Source organism: Rhipicephalus microplus, chromosome 5 (genome assembly GCF_043290135.1).
Source record: "Rhipicephalus microplus isolate Deutch F79 chromosome 5, USDA_Rmic, whole genome shotgun sequence".
Lineage (NCBI taxonomy): Eukaryota > Metazoa > Arthropoda > Arachnida > Ixodida > Ixodidae > Rhipicephalus > Rhipicephalus microplus.
In genome coordinates this window covers 216,876,801-216,892,084 of record NC_134704.1, presented here as the reverse complement: position 1 = coordinate 216,892,084, position 15,284 = coordinate 216,876,801, and the positions used below count along the sequence as shown (strand labels likewise).

At 43.0% G+C, this 15,284-nt stretch overlaps 1 protein-coding gene across 12 annotated transcripts in view; it reads right to left on the bottom strand.

Annotated features, from left to right (window-relative positions):
- The window catches only part of LOC119173521 (complement factor B), a 1,265,978-nt gene that overhangs the window by 674,861 nt on the left and 575,833 nt on the right, over positions 1-15,284 (bottom strand). For 11 of the 12 annotated variants that reach the window (XM_037424323.2, XM_075896490.1, XM_037424324.2 and 8 more), the window contains one exon: positions 14,328-14,460. The exons of the other annotated variant lie outside the window; for it this stretch is intronic. In XM_037424323.2, the coding sequence (XP_037280220.2) occupies positions 14,328-14,460 (133 nt within the window). The remainder of the gene's footprint in view (positions 1-14,327; positions 14,461-15,284) is intronic. 12 annotated transcript variants of the gene reach the window in all.

Sequence of the window (15,284 nt, the reverse complement as noted above, 5' to 3'; positions counted from 1 at the left end):
TACGAATTCAAAAAGAAGAAACTGAGAACTACGATCAGAAAAGCATAAAGAGGATGTTGGGCACATCTGTGTGGACAAGCACTGAATGGCTTATGAAGCTAGAGGTTTATATAAACTTGGATGAGGTTGTCGAAGCCCAAAAGACTGCACAGCTGGTGCGCCAGTTGCCTACGCAAGCTGGTTGGCAGATTCTGTCCGTCTTAGGTCTCAGCACTGCGCTCGTAGAGGATCGCCGTCTTTAACAGCCGAATGAACAGCGTACTACTATCCAGGTCTCTCCCTTCCCGTGAAACGTCCATTCTCAACGCAACGTAGGAAGGCACTGGGCCATCGCGCTTCTTAAGAACGTCAGGAACGATCCTAATTCAGTGTGTTTTGTTGATGCCGCTCCAAGCGGTCGCTCAGCTAGGTTTTCAGTTATTTCCGTCAATAACGTGGGTTCTATTGTCATCGCTGCGTCAGTAAGGGACTCTACTCCATCAAGAGTGAACAGTTGGCTCTAGCCCTCGCCCTTTTGTACGAAAGTAGATCGCAGAACTTTACCGATTCAAGATCAGTGGTCACGGCTTTCGCCTCTGGTTCTATTTGTGCTGAAGTATTTAAACTACAGGAAAATAGAACACTTTCTAAACATACCATTACCTGGTTTCCTGATAATCTTCAACCCCTACTCTACTCTCTAGTAAACCCAAATAACACTGCTCACTCTTGGCGCGCGCACTATTTTTCCGAGCTGGTGAGGACTTTATTCTGCAGGTTTGCAGTGGGATGTTTAGGGACGCTTTACTTACAATCCCTGAAGTATCTAAACACTACCAGCTGAGTAATATATCATTTGCTCCTCCACACAGTAAGTTGTCTAGGCCTCAGGCCATGACGTTTAGAATGCTCCAGACCAGGTCCCATCCAAGTCCATCTTTCCTCAGCATGGTCTGCTCTTGGGCTCGTGACTCTACTAGTCCTGACTGTGGGGATTTTAGTGACTTTGAATATAAGTTTTGGTGATGCTTCTCGTTACCGGGTTCAAGTAGGCTCACAGAAAAGAATATTGACTCTGACTTACGAAGTGCAGAGTTACTACCACAACTACTGACTGTCCAGAGAGCCCACCATGCCTCGGTGAGGCTAGGCTTCCCCTTTCCTACGTGGGAGCAGCCCGCGACGTTGCTCCAAAGGGGTAGCGTTTCTGAGGGCCCAATAAATTTCTCTGCCTGCCTGCCTGCCTGCCTGATTGCCTGCCGGCCTGCCTGCCTGCCTGATTGCCTGCCGGCCTGCCTGCCTGCCTGCCTGCCTGTCTGCCTGTCTGCCTGCCTGCCTGCCTGCCTGCCTGCCTGCCTGCCTGCCTGCCTGCCTGCCTGCCTGCCTGCCTGCCTGCCTGTCTGTCTGTCTGTCTGTCTGTCTGTCTGTCTGTCTGTCTGTCTGTCTGCAGTGGAGGGTTCTATAAGCTTCGACAACCCGGGGTTATTTAGCGTGCACAGAAATCAAACTACACGGGCCTCGAGAATTTTCGCCTCCATGAAATATGTGGACGCTGAGGCCAGAATTCGATCCTGTAACCGTCCGGTCAGTGCCGTACATTTTGCTGACATGCTTTTTAAGACTTCAGCGAATTTTCATTCTGGTATTCATTAAAAGAAACGTAGTGACCGTTTTTGTTTACGCTTCTTTTCGATTCAAACCAGAGAGATATTAGTACAGATTGTAAACTTTTACCATTAATATTGCAACAAGGGTGATTCATTAAAATAAATGTTATCTTGGAACCTTACTTGAGCACACAAATACAAGAATACTTAGGTCAAGTAACTGTGTTTCCTGAAACAATACATTGCTAAATATTTTGATCTGTATCAATGACAAGGCACTAATCTTTGAGCACATCTGGATAAAATTCTAGGATAAAATATGTCGAAACATCTTGCTGTTTTTTCAGGAGTCTCACAGGGTTTTATTTTGGGGCAACTCTATTTTTAGTGAATGTAACTGACATCCTCTCCTGTACAAATCCCGGGGGAAAATATGTTTCTTTGCGTATGGCTGCGTAATTTACACACCAGATCAAAAATTGATTATGCATTAAAACTTACTAAGTATTCAGAATGTATTAGTTATTGGTGCGAAAAACGCGGCATGCATATTACCAAAAAGCTTGTTTATTATCGTAAGTCAAATAATTAAGCCCTTAAACTTAACATACCGAATGGTCACGTGAAACTAGTCATTTCAGTAAATTATTCAGGCGTAACGATAAGGAAATCACTGAAGTGGGGTATAAAGGACGTTTGCTTCACAGCGTTTAAACTGCTTTTTTTTTACGAAGAAAACTAGCGATGGCTTCTCCTTCGCTGATATTAGGAGCTTATAGGTCTCTCTTGAGGCTTATGTAGCAATATGGCAGTATTTTAACGAAATCATGTCAAAAATATTTATGTTTAGCATTAAAAAACATTTATTGCAGAATTTCCAGGCTATTATAGGTAAAATATTGTACGCATGACCATGTAACTGAGGTTTTTACCCAAGCAGGCACACCTATGCCATAGGAAGGCGGCTTCTTTGGAATCTCATCTATCTCATCTGTCACGAAGTTACGAAGTTTACACAGCCCGAGACTACTCAGGGCCGCTGGGACGTCTTCCCAGTAGGAATAGCCATGTAAATGCATTGCACACTGAAATTCTCTTTTTTCTTCAGCAGTAGAACTAAGGCATTTGCTTGCATCTGATCTTTTATGCTCATAATCTGCGGCCGATCTTGTATGAGAACACGAGTAGCACCTTGAGGCCCCCTTTACAAATAAAAAAATGAGCTTAGGGGACTTGAATTGGTCAATTCAAACACTGTTTTAGGCTTCCATTATGGTAAATAGGCGCAATACAACTTAACAAAAATTTGAAACTATTAAGAAATACGTGAATGACCCGTGTCTTTGACAGGGAAGCGAAAAAAAGATGCTTTAATTTATAATGGAACAGAGGTGTCAGGGGGTTACCATAGCCATGCATTTTCCCCTAAAAGAGTTTGCAGAAAACGGTCTTTCCTTCTCTATATAGTTCAGCATGTTGAGTTAAGTGCCCACCATCAAATAAACACGCACTTGTGTCTCCTTCCTTTCGACATGGCTGAAAAAGGCAGCACAGGAGAAAGCAGAGAGACCGAGAAAAGGTTCTTTTAGTGTGCTGATTACCAAGCCTAACACACGGCTTTTTTTCACTCTGTCAGTGAACAACCTTAAAGGGTTACTCACAAGGTTCGAGCGTTTTTAGCGGGCAAAAGAAAAAAAAATAGGTATGAAATGGCAGTCAGATACAAGACAAAGGAAGAAAATGCCACAAATCGCACTTAGGCAAAGCAATGCACGCACTGTGCGCTCACGATCTCGTCTGCCGAGATTTCCAACGCTAGGCACCCCGGAAAGTGGTGCGATGTCAAACTGCACGCTTTTTGCCCTTCATAACACGGGCGCGTGACCCTAACATTGTGCAAGTGACTTGCAGCAAGGATAGATCCTGCGTACGCCAAATTAATGATACCACAAAATTATTCAAGGCGACATGTGTAATTTGTGTAATCTGTTGCTTGAATAGAAGTATAAAGTTTGATAGAAATATTAAAGCATATAAATGAAATCAGTGCGCATTATTTTCTATTTTTACTTGGCATCTTCGAGAATATAAATCAGTTTCAGCGATGCGACACTATCTATCGTGGTAAGGATTCATGATCCACGCCAGCCTCTCCAAACGTGTGCGCATAAAGGGACCTATTCCATAGAAAGAGGTTTGTACACTAACGAGGAAACGACACAACACTACTTGCGTGCAGGACCTTGCTTGGGCATGTCATGTGAATGTAATCTTGCGTGCCCATGACGTGCTGATGCGTTTGCACCATGTGTTTCAGCGGCTCCCAGTTGCTCAGAAGAGGGCAGGGAAAGAATTTGGCTTCCGAAGTATACAAAGAACGAGTGGCAGACACTTCACCTTCACGACTTCGCATCACGCTTTCTCGGCTCAATTATTAAAAAGTTTCTTGTGCTTCAAGGCTTTTCATTAGGCTGGAAACAATTCCAGTGTCTACCTAAGCTTTATGATGCGACCTGATGAAGTAATTTTGAATAAGTATTGACAAACAAAACTGAAACCACGTGGACATCAAATTTTTTTTACTTACAGTCTACTTTCGATTAATGACACTCCACAGTTTCGCATTCATTCTCTATCATCCTGTGCCTGTACTGAGCCACCTCATGTTTCCTATGCGTACAAGCTGACACCGTGGAGATGCCAATCGGACGACACGATGCGGATGAATACATGTGCACAGGCTAGTCGACCCTACCATTGGCTAATAAGTCTTGTAACCTTGAAAGCTGTGAAAGGAGCTTCTGAGATGGAGCATACGTTGCTCCTCATGAAAGTTTCAAAGGTTCCATTTTGCCAGGTAACATGAATACTGGTCTCTAACTCTATTCGAACGCGAAATCTGAGGTTAAACATTGTTCATAGAAGCACCGATCCTAAAAATGGGCATTTATGAATTACGGGGCCCCTGTTCCGCCGTGAAGCTACTGAGACATTCTGTGTAAGCTGGCCCTGTATTACTGCTGTACTGTTATTCCCAGCTACCAAGACGACCAACGCATCGTCATCGGCAAGCCGTAAAGGCTGCTGGAAAAGCTTGCACAGTTTTAGTGTAAATGGAGGCACTGCAGCCGTCCGCATGATGAAAACATCTTTCCGTTTTCTGGGTGCGGGTGAGTACAGCACCGCAACTTCACTGTAAAAAGTCAAACAATGTTTGACTGCCAGTGCTTCCAGGCTCCCAAATATTGTTTCAATTAACATGTGAGTGTGTGTTTATCGCCACTTTGTTATTCATGTCCGGTAACGTAGAGCTAAACCCTGGGCTCCCCAGAGACGATCTTAGCAAATAATTCCTACAGCTTGTTAAATCAATGCAAGATAAGTTTGATGCGAAACATGAAGAAGTCATGTCTGCCCGGGGTGAAATAAAAGAAGCTCAATTGTCAATGGAGGAGCAAATTGCTGATATCAATAATAGGCTCTCTGACTTTGAAAAAAGCCTTGGATAGTCTTGGGGCAACAAGGGGAAAGCGTAGCGTCTCAAATGGCTGCACTGAACCAACGGCTAAATGAATTTGAAGACCGCTTGCGTCGGAAAAATTTAATATTTCACAGCTTAGCTGACACCGCTTCTGAAACTTGGGCACAATCAGAAGAAAAAGTTTGCTCAATAATTAATTCAGCAGTAAGCCTGAACCTAAACAACAGCGATGACGGATTTTCCGGGCCCACAGACTTGGCCGTTTTGTCACTAAAAATCCCGGACCTATTATTGTTCGCTTTTCATCTTATAAACTAAGAGAAGCGATTCTGTCTTCCAAACTAGGTTAAAAGCAACTGGTGTTTCCGTAAGCGAAGATTTTTGTAAGGCAACCAGAACTGTCAGGACAAAGCTGCATGATTGTGGCAAGAAAAGCGGATAATTTTTTTCTGTGAGGTACAACAAGTTATACATCAAGAAAAAGTGTCACGCATACTACCCCGACACAACAGTGTCTGTGAATTGCATTTTGGCAATGCTCTAAGTAACACGGAACTATCGTCTGCTGCTGCAAACTGCCGTTCTGGCGGTTCTTTTTCCTGACAAAGTCAGACATCAGCCACGCAGACAGTATTCTGAAGGCTTATCTTTTTTGTTGTCAAATGTGCTCAGTTTGATCGATAAACGTGACGCTCTAGCCACTATTCTTGATTCATTTGCCCCTGACATGATTGCATTGACGGAGACCTGGTTGACCGATAAATGTTTGAGCGAGGAGTTGTTTCAGTGCGAGAAGAATTATGTTGTGTACCGTCAAGACCGTGATATGAAACCGGGTGGTGGCGTACTGATTGCCGTCGCCGATAATATAGTGTCTGCTAGGATTGCATTTACCACATCCTTAGAATTAGTATGCGTACGTGCTGTCTTAAAACAACAAACATATAGCTCTGTGCTTGTTATCGTCCGCCAAATGCACCAACTTCTTTCTGCGATGAACTTCATGACGCTATTAATTTTCTTGTCTCAGAATTTCCCCACTCTCCTTTGCTTCTCCTGGGTGATTTCAATTTTACTAAAAGAAACTGGGCTTTGCAATATCTCTCGGTTGTTGGTCCGTCTACTGAAAGCGACTCTTTTATTAACTTGTGCTTAAATTTTAATCTTACGCAACTTGTTTCTGAACATAATAGAACTAGCGCTACTTCGTCAAATAGTCTTGACCTCGTACTCGTCAGCAACCTTAACTTAGTACACTCAATAACTTGTTTACCCGGAGTAAGCGATCACCTTGTACACTTTTTTGTAAAGCGCCACGTCACACGCCAGAAAAGCACTCCAAAATTGATCGGAAATTATGCGAGAGGTAATTACACAACAATAATTAATGAGCTTCCACAGTTCATTGAAGAGTACATGCCAGAATTTTTCAGCCGTAGCGTAGAAAATTGTAATTTGTTTAAAATTAAAGCCACTTGCTAAATATATTTCACTGCGCAGGCTTCCCCAAAAAAAAAAAAACGTTCCCCTTGGTTTTCGACGACACTAAAAAGATTATCAAACAAGAAAAAAACGCCTCTTTCGCCTTGCGAAACACATTCAAACATATATCCTTTGGAATGCTTATTTTCACGCACTGCTTGCATATCGCATCGCGTTAAACGAGGCAAAAGCCGTATTTTTTATACTTATCTACCATCACTTCTTTCTACTAATCCATCAAAGTATTGCAGCAATATTCAAATAAAAAAGAAAACTAGCATATCCTTTACAGCTTCTGATGGCTGCGCTATGAGCAATAAAGAATGTTGCATGGTATTAAATGACATCTTTGCAAAATCGTTTTCTGATAGCTATATTGACATGAAGCCGCACTTGCACCGAAAGGATTTTTCCCCATGGATCCACTTGTAGTTCATTTCGCGGATATTTTGAAATTAAATCATGGTTTGAAACTATCGTCTTCCTGTGGCGCTGATGAAATTAATTCCAAGTTCTTGAAAAATAATGCTGCGTACTCCTCTGTATTTCTTATGTACCTTTTTACCCAGTCTATAGAGTGCTTGTCTGTGCCTGAAGATTAGAAGGTGGGGAAGGTGGTGCCTCTGTTTAAATAAAGTGACCCGCATTCCCCTCTCAATTACAGACCCATATCGCTCACTAGCATTCCTTGCAAAATCCCCGAACAAATCTTATTCACTAACCTCGTTTCATTTCTTGAATCCAACGCAATTTTCACTTAAGTTTAGCATGAGTATCGCAAGAACTATTCTTGCGAAAATCAACTTGTGTCGTTTACGCATAACATTTCATCCTCCTCAGATAATGGACTTGTTATTGGCTGTATTTTGTTTTAGATTTTGCTAAGGCTTTTGACAAGGAGTCTCACCGCTTACCACTTGTTAAACTCAGTACTCTTAATATTGACCCTAACATTTTGAAGTGGACAGAATGTTTTCTAACTAACCGTACCCAATTCGTAACCGCTAATGATGCCATATCGTCCCACAGTGACGTAAAGTTTGGTGTTCCTCGAGGCTCTATTTGGGTCCCTTGCTTATTTTAATATATATTATTGACTTACCTACCGTTAATAATAGCTTTATTAAACGTTTCGCTGACGGCTGTGTTGTATACCGTGAAATAACTAGTCTGCTCGATAACCTCATTCTTCAGTCCGATCTAGATAACATATGAAAGTGGAGCTCACAATGGCTAATGTTATTAAATCCGACGAAATGCAAGATTATAACTGTTTCACATCGCTCTGTTGCACCAATTCTTCTCAGCTATGCTATCAATAACATCAACCTTGAATACGTAACCTCGTATAAGTATCTTGGAATTCACATAACGAGTAACCTTTCTTGGCATACAGACGTTCATTACATCACTAACAATGCCAATAAATCACTCGGGTACATACGCAGAAATTTTTTTAATGCCTAATCAAGGTAGATAGAAAGCTCGAGATTCTGGACAAGAAAATCCAAGCACAGCACATCGAATTCACGAAAGCCTTGCGAAAGCATGCCACAGGCGTCAACATGCCACAGGCGTCACAGAACAGCATGCCACAAGCATGCCACTGGCGTCAACAGAACAGGCCCGGATTGTCGGTCATGAATCAGGAGACGCATATTGGCCAAATATCAAACGCAGCGGTGAGAAAAGTGCAAAATATGGCAGTGCAGCTACCTTGGTTTTTGGCGGAAAATAGGACAACTGTTGCAGCTGGTGGCGTCGAAACGAAAGCCACCTGCTGTCATAGCAGTCCAGGAAGCCGGAACACAACCAAAATTACGGGGCAACGAAACCTAAAGTACCGGGGACGCAAAATGGAAAGTTGCTAGATTAGTCGATAACTCAATTACAGCAACATGTCATCAGCCCATACAAGAGGCGGATATCCCACATATCATAGCAGAAATAACCTACAAAGGAAGCCATGGAAAGAGCGCCTTCGTACCTAATAACTATAGTCCCCCAAGAGAACAGAGAGCAACGTTCGACAAGCTCTTTCAAGAGACTGCAAAACTGGCGAAAGGGAATCCAATTATCATAGTGGAGGGCTTTATTGCTAGGCATGCAAGCTGGTGATATAACATGCCAGACACCAAAGGCAAGAATATCGCAAAACAAATATAGAAACTGGAAATGACGCTGTTAACTGACCCTGCAATAATAACGAGAATAGGCAACAGCGTATCCAAGAACACAAGTCCCGACTTGACAATACTACAAAACTGCCACTGCGTAGACTGGTACAACACCCTTGAAAACCTGGGCAGTGATCATTACGTGCTAAGCACCATAATCCACACCGGCTGAATCCGCAAACACATCGGCACAGCTAAAATTACAGACTGGCATGCATATAGAAAATCGCTAAATGCGCACGTGACTGCCATAGACGACTTGGACTAGTGGTGCAAAGTAGTTCGAAATGAAAAGCAAATGCACACCAAAACTGTCGCCAGAACAGATGACACCCTTGAAGTAGACGCTCACCTTCTCCACCTGTAGGAAGCAAGAAAACACCCCACTAAAAGATGGAAAAGGCAAAAGCGAAAGAGGAAATTCAAAGAAAAAACTTAAGAAATAACGAATCAAGCTGAATAGTATGCTAATCAACTCACGACAGCCAACTGGGAACAATTCTGCGATTCACTAATTGGAATCTTACAAACAGCAAAGACATGGAATATTCTCAGAGCCATGACTGACCCTCTGGAAACTAAACGCGAAGGACAAAAATCTCTAGAAAGAAAATTGCACACATATCCAGGCACACGAGATAACCTCCTTCAAGACATCTATATTAAGTGTTTCAGTGCCCGAGCCATCACAGACCCTTTCTAGTCTAAATACACTGGGCTCCCAAACTCAGAACTGGATGCACCTTCCATGCACGCCGAAGTCAAAGCGGCAATCGTCAGCACGAAACGAATTACAGCGCCTGGGGCGCATCAAATAACCAATGCCATGATTCGCAATATGAATGACGAAGCCGTAACAGTGTTTCTAAACTTCTTTAACAAACACTGGGTAAATAGCACTATACCTCAGCAATGGAATCATGCTGTAATAACTATGACACCCAAACCAGGACCGAAATTGGCAATAGAAAACCTCAGACCAATCTTTGTTACCTCGTGCTTAGGCAAAGTATTTGAGAGATTAATAAATACCAGACTTCAACGGCACCTTGAACAAAATAACATGTTGCAAAACACCATGTTTGCTTTCCGCTCGAATCTTTCGACGCAGGACATCCTTCTGCTTTTGAAGGAGGAAGTACTAACAAATGTTACAATAGCACGAGAAAACATTGTCATGGCCATCGACACGAAAGGCGCTTTCGACAACGTAAGTAATAAGGCTATATTAGATAGCCTAGCAGCGACAAACTGCGGTCGGAGGACCTACCAATATGTACAAAACTCCCTAACTAAAAGAGCCGCTGTCTTCAAAGTAGGAAAATACAAAACTAAGGTCTTCCGCTCACCGAGCTAAGGCACACCACAAGGCGCTGTGATCTCGTCTACACTTTTCAACATAGCCATGATTGGTTTAGCCAAAAACTCGAAGGTATTCCCGACATGCGACACTCCTTCCATGCGGATGGCATCACTATATATACAACCAAGGGTAGCTGCGCAGAAAAAAAAAGAGCAGCTTCAACTGGCGGCTAAAACCATTGAAGAGTACACTAAACAAAGGAACTTCAGTGCTCAGCAGACAAATCGGAACTCATTCGGTTCCCCAAGAGTAAAAAAACAAAGGACAGACTCAAGCCTCCACCTTGAGGTCAAGCTAGACGGCAATATTTTTCCAGAGAAAAGGACCGTTAGAATCTTAGGGATGTGGTTACAGTCCAATCAGCGATGTCTCCACACACTGAATATGCCTTAACGAACAGCTCAACAAATTGTTCGTATGATAGTTCGAATAACGAACAATCGTGCTGGACTGAAAGAACAAGATGTGCTTCGTTTAGTAAAGAGCTTTGTCATCAGTGGTCTAACATACTGGCTACGTTACCAAAACATGATTAGAGAGGAGAAAAAAAGCAGACAAAATAATAAGAATGGCGTATAAAGCGGCTCTGTGACTACCACAAAGCAGTTCAACTGTGAAGCTATTACCGCTCGGACTTCACAATACACTTGATGAGTTGGCTGAAGCGCAAGGAACCACCCAGATTAACCGCCTGCTACAGACGCCAACCAGCAGAAAACTTCTTCAGAGAATTGGCCTCGGTGAACAAGTACAAGCACACGGAGGAGCTAAAGAATTGTCGTGCTCAGTCAGAGCCTGGTACAAGATATGCCCCCTACCAAGGAACATGGACCCAGTTTCACATGCTGGAAGACGTAAAGCAAGAACCGCTTTCATAGAAAAAAAGACAAAATATTTGAATACGGCGAGATTTACGGACGCTGCACCATATCAGGCAAATGCAAAGAACATGGTGGCCGTGGTCACAGACCAAAAAGGGAACGTCACAAGTTGTGCCTCCATAGCCCAAGCCTCTATCACAGAAGCGGAGGAGATAGCGATCGCGCTGCAATCAAGGAGCCCTATCGGAAAAATTGCCATGGTGGATACTGGAAAACATGTTGGCGTAGTGGAAATAATAGTGGGCACTGTGGAAATTATGATGGCCATGGTGGGACGTAGTGGAAAATATGGTGGTTATGCCGGGCCACACTGGGTGGTATGGTGTACAGATGATGGGTAAAGTGGAAATGATGGTGGAAAGCAGAAGCTAGATAGTGGGCAATAATGGGACACTCTACCCATCATTGCGATAATGCTGGGAAGCCCTAAGCATGTGGTGGGTGGTGCTTATTATGGTGGGCTACATGGTGTACCAAGCTGAGAAACTCTTCCCACCATTGCGATAATGCCGGGAAGCACTAAGCAGATGATGGGTGCTGCTTGTTATAGTGGGCCACATGGTGTACCAAGCTGAGAAGCTCTGCCCACCGTTGCGATAAAGCTGGGATCTGTACACTACATGTTCTACCACCATGATTTCCACCAAAGGTTAGGCCTACTGACCGAGCCCGTACAATTGTGTTGTCCGTGCTTCCGGGTTTCAGAATACACGATTACGACGACTAAGTATGACAATACAGCGCAGCCATATGGCATCAATTAACCTAAACGAATCATTTTTCATTGCGTATGGTGTCCGCTCAAGAAGCAACAAACATCGATGTGACACGATTAAAGCCCTCCCAGAGAACGTAATTAAGTGTCTTCTCACTGACAGCCGCCGGTCGCACTCGCCGGCACTTCTCTAGCTTTTGTACGAGAACTCAGACGTGGCAATTCGTGTGCTTGGTGAACCAATATGATAGCGTAATGTTTCCGGCAAACTGCATTCGTTTTGGCCAAGCCGTTATGTAGTTGTTGCTTTAGCGAAAGAGCTACAGCATTGCGCTGGCGCGACCACCCTCTACATTGCGCGAAAAGCATTCCAATACTCAATCAAATAAATTAGGCGGGCGTATCTATGGAATGAAGCATCATAAAGCGTGAGCAGATGTCGCCCTTTACAACGAGCGCGAAACGGATATTAAACTTGGCAAACCCCGCCGGTAAACTGTTGCTGCTCCCCGGTCCACTTGGTTTTTTTTCTTGAAGTTGTGAATTGTAAAAAAAAAATAGCACTAGTGCCATCAACATAGTGGCAATTGTTAGAGGCCGCAGTTGCTTGTGTTTAATAAATGTGAAATTTTAGTAGCACGAGTAGATGTTGTATATGTTGTGTACACGACAGACATAACTTAAGTTGAACCTTAAGTTTGTGTGCCAGTCGAGTATTTAACACTCAATCAACGTCATGTTGGTGTGGCGCAGTGGTTAGCGTCTTTGAATTGAAATCCGCAGGTTGCAGGTTCGATCCTCCGTGGTGCGTTGTTTTTTTTTACGGGACGGGCGTTTTTATACCATTTTCATAGAATTCTTTTTATTTTTTGTGGCAGCTCGTCACGGTGATTCTGACGTCATTTCGCGCTCAAGTGTTGCGGGCACGGCAGCACCCACCACACCCACCATGCGCCATGATGGGCGTTTCCCACCATTCACCAACTACATTAATCCACTATAATGGTGGGTGGTGGTTTCCACCATGCCCACCATTCGTTTTTTTTTTCGATAGGGAGGGGATGGAGCGAAAAGACCCAATGACAATAATCACAGATTCGAAGGCTGCAGGTAGAAATTACTGAAAAGGTTGAATATATATGAAGGCCTTCCAAATTCTAACGAAAGCTCATAAAGACTTTCCAATTGAATACACCCAAACCATTATCTGGGCGCCAGGGCACGAGGGCGTCACCGGGAACCAGTTTGCGGATGGGATGGCTCGAGGCTTTACAAATCACCGAGCTTCCTTGCACGCTGCAATAGAGGATACAACGCCCCTAGACCCTAACATTGGTACAATTCTTCAGTACTACTAGGACAATAGAAAACTGTATCCAGCACCGCATAAGAAACTTACCGCACTGGAATCGGTGGTGTTACGCAGGATCTAAACAAACGCATACACGAACTTACACAGGCTACATGTATATGCTGTGGGGTATACTACCCCACAGCATATACATGCGCCTAAAGACATTAAAATCTATTGAATCCGTTCAAAATTGATCAGCACGTTTCATTATGCCAAACTATGCCCGCCCAGTTAGCGTTTCATTATTGAAACTTGATCTCGGACTACTTGATTTGTAGCTTAGAAGAAAACTTTCTCGTCTAAGCCTTTTCCAAAAAATTCTTCACTCAAACACTTCAAAAAAACAGGAGCTATATCAAAACCGTCATACATATCGTGACGTCTTGATCATGAGCATAAAGTTTTCACTCCTCTCTGTCGCACTAATGTTTTTTCCGACTCCTTTCCACCAAAAAGCAGTACCGAGTAGAACCGCCTTCCCTCCTGCATCGCCTGCATTGAAGACGCATCATCATTCAAAACTGCACTGACAGATTATGTTATGCGCCGTAAATAACATTTTTTGTTGAACATGTATTCTCACTGATTTGTATTTTTATGTTCTACTTTTACTGCATTATTGTTGTATTACCCACTCACTCTGTAACGCCTTTATGTGCCCTGAGGTTAATCTAAATAAATAAATAAATAAATAAATAAATAGGCAGTATAAAACGCTATAAAGCTCCTTCTTAACGACTAATTCATGCTGATATGTCGAAGTGGCATAATAGAAAAGCAAGGAAAAAAATTCTGTCTCTATTAATCAGAAACATCAGTATATAGTAATATATTATGCCACCTAAATTTCCACTGCCTTAGCTGCGTGTTTTGTTTTATTTTTCCTTTACATGCGTTTTTTCTTTTTTATTGTATGCCAGTTTACATGCACATTCTATTAGGTTTTTGAATGACATGTCATTCAGTGTATACATGTGCGCGGGTGTGGCTCACTTGGTCGTTTATTTGCCAATTCTGTGTTAACTGGTTTTTATGAACGGCCCATTGCGAGTCCTTACTATTTTGTTTTTCTTTTTCTTTTTCTTACTGGCCCAGCATTTGATTTGTACTATGTGTTTCGCATTGGATGCTCTAGCAGCACTGTTTCTACGCCCACTCTTATCTGACTCTTTGGCTTACAGTATCATAATATAAAAATGCAGTCGTTATAGCATCTAATAAATGCAAGTTTCTCAAATCACGAGGCTGGGTCATTGCAATCACTCGAGTATTGAACAACGTAACTCACTCGTATATTTCAGTGCGTCGAGTTTTTTAAGCAGCATTTCTTCATTTGCTCCGTCTTCGGGACGTATGCCCCATTTGGCGGTTTTCTCAAACACAATGGCCCCAATACGATGACTCGTGTGGTTCACGTCCAGCTGCACAGAGAAATACAACGAGAATACGTTGCACAAATGGTCCACAATGCGTATTTTAAGTTATCCGTCCCGCACATCACGCCAGATTTTTCGATGAGTTGAATGAATAGGTGCAAAATATTGACTATCCTGATCTGAATTTCTTGACTGAAATAAAACGGGAATACGTTGCACAAATTGTCCACAATGCGTATTTTAAGTTATCTGTTCCGTACATCGCGCGAGATTTTTCGATGAGTTGAATGAAAAGGTGCAAAATATTGAATATCCTGACCTGAGGTTCTTGACTCAGCACGCAATGGACCACTTTAATGTTGAAACCGTAAGGCCAAGCCTGATCTCTCTCTCTCTCTCTCTCTCTCTCTCTCTCTCTCTCTCCCTCTCTCTCTCCCTCTCTCTCTCTGTGTGTGTGTGTGTGTGTGTGTGCGTGTGCGTGTGCGTGCGTGCGTGGATGCGTGCGTGCGTGTGTGTGTGTGTGTGTGTGTGTGTGTGTGTGTTTATACGACATTTTTTATGGCTTTGCCACGACTGTTACACTTGCAAATCAAATTGACTGAAGCCAAAAAAGCATAAGGAAATTTTTCGTTGATTTGGGATATTATAGTGAAAAACATTAGGTGCCCTGTTGTGTGGGAATAAACGGTATTGTATGAAAAACAGATTTGTAAGGTCCCGCCACACGTTTTCCCAATGTGGCATAACGCGAAGTCTTCATACAAAAACATCTGCTCCACGCTTTCGTATTCGAAGCTGCCGTTTTCGCAGGAGAGACTGTGCCTAGTGAGGCACAAATTAAAGCCACAATGTGACCTAACTGGCTTGCG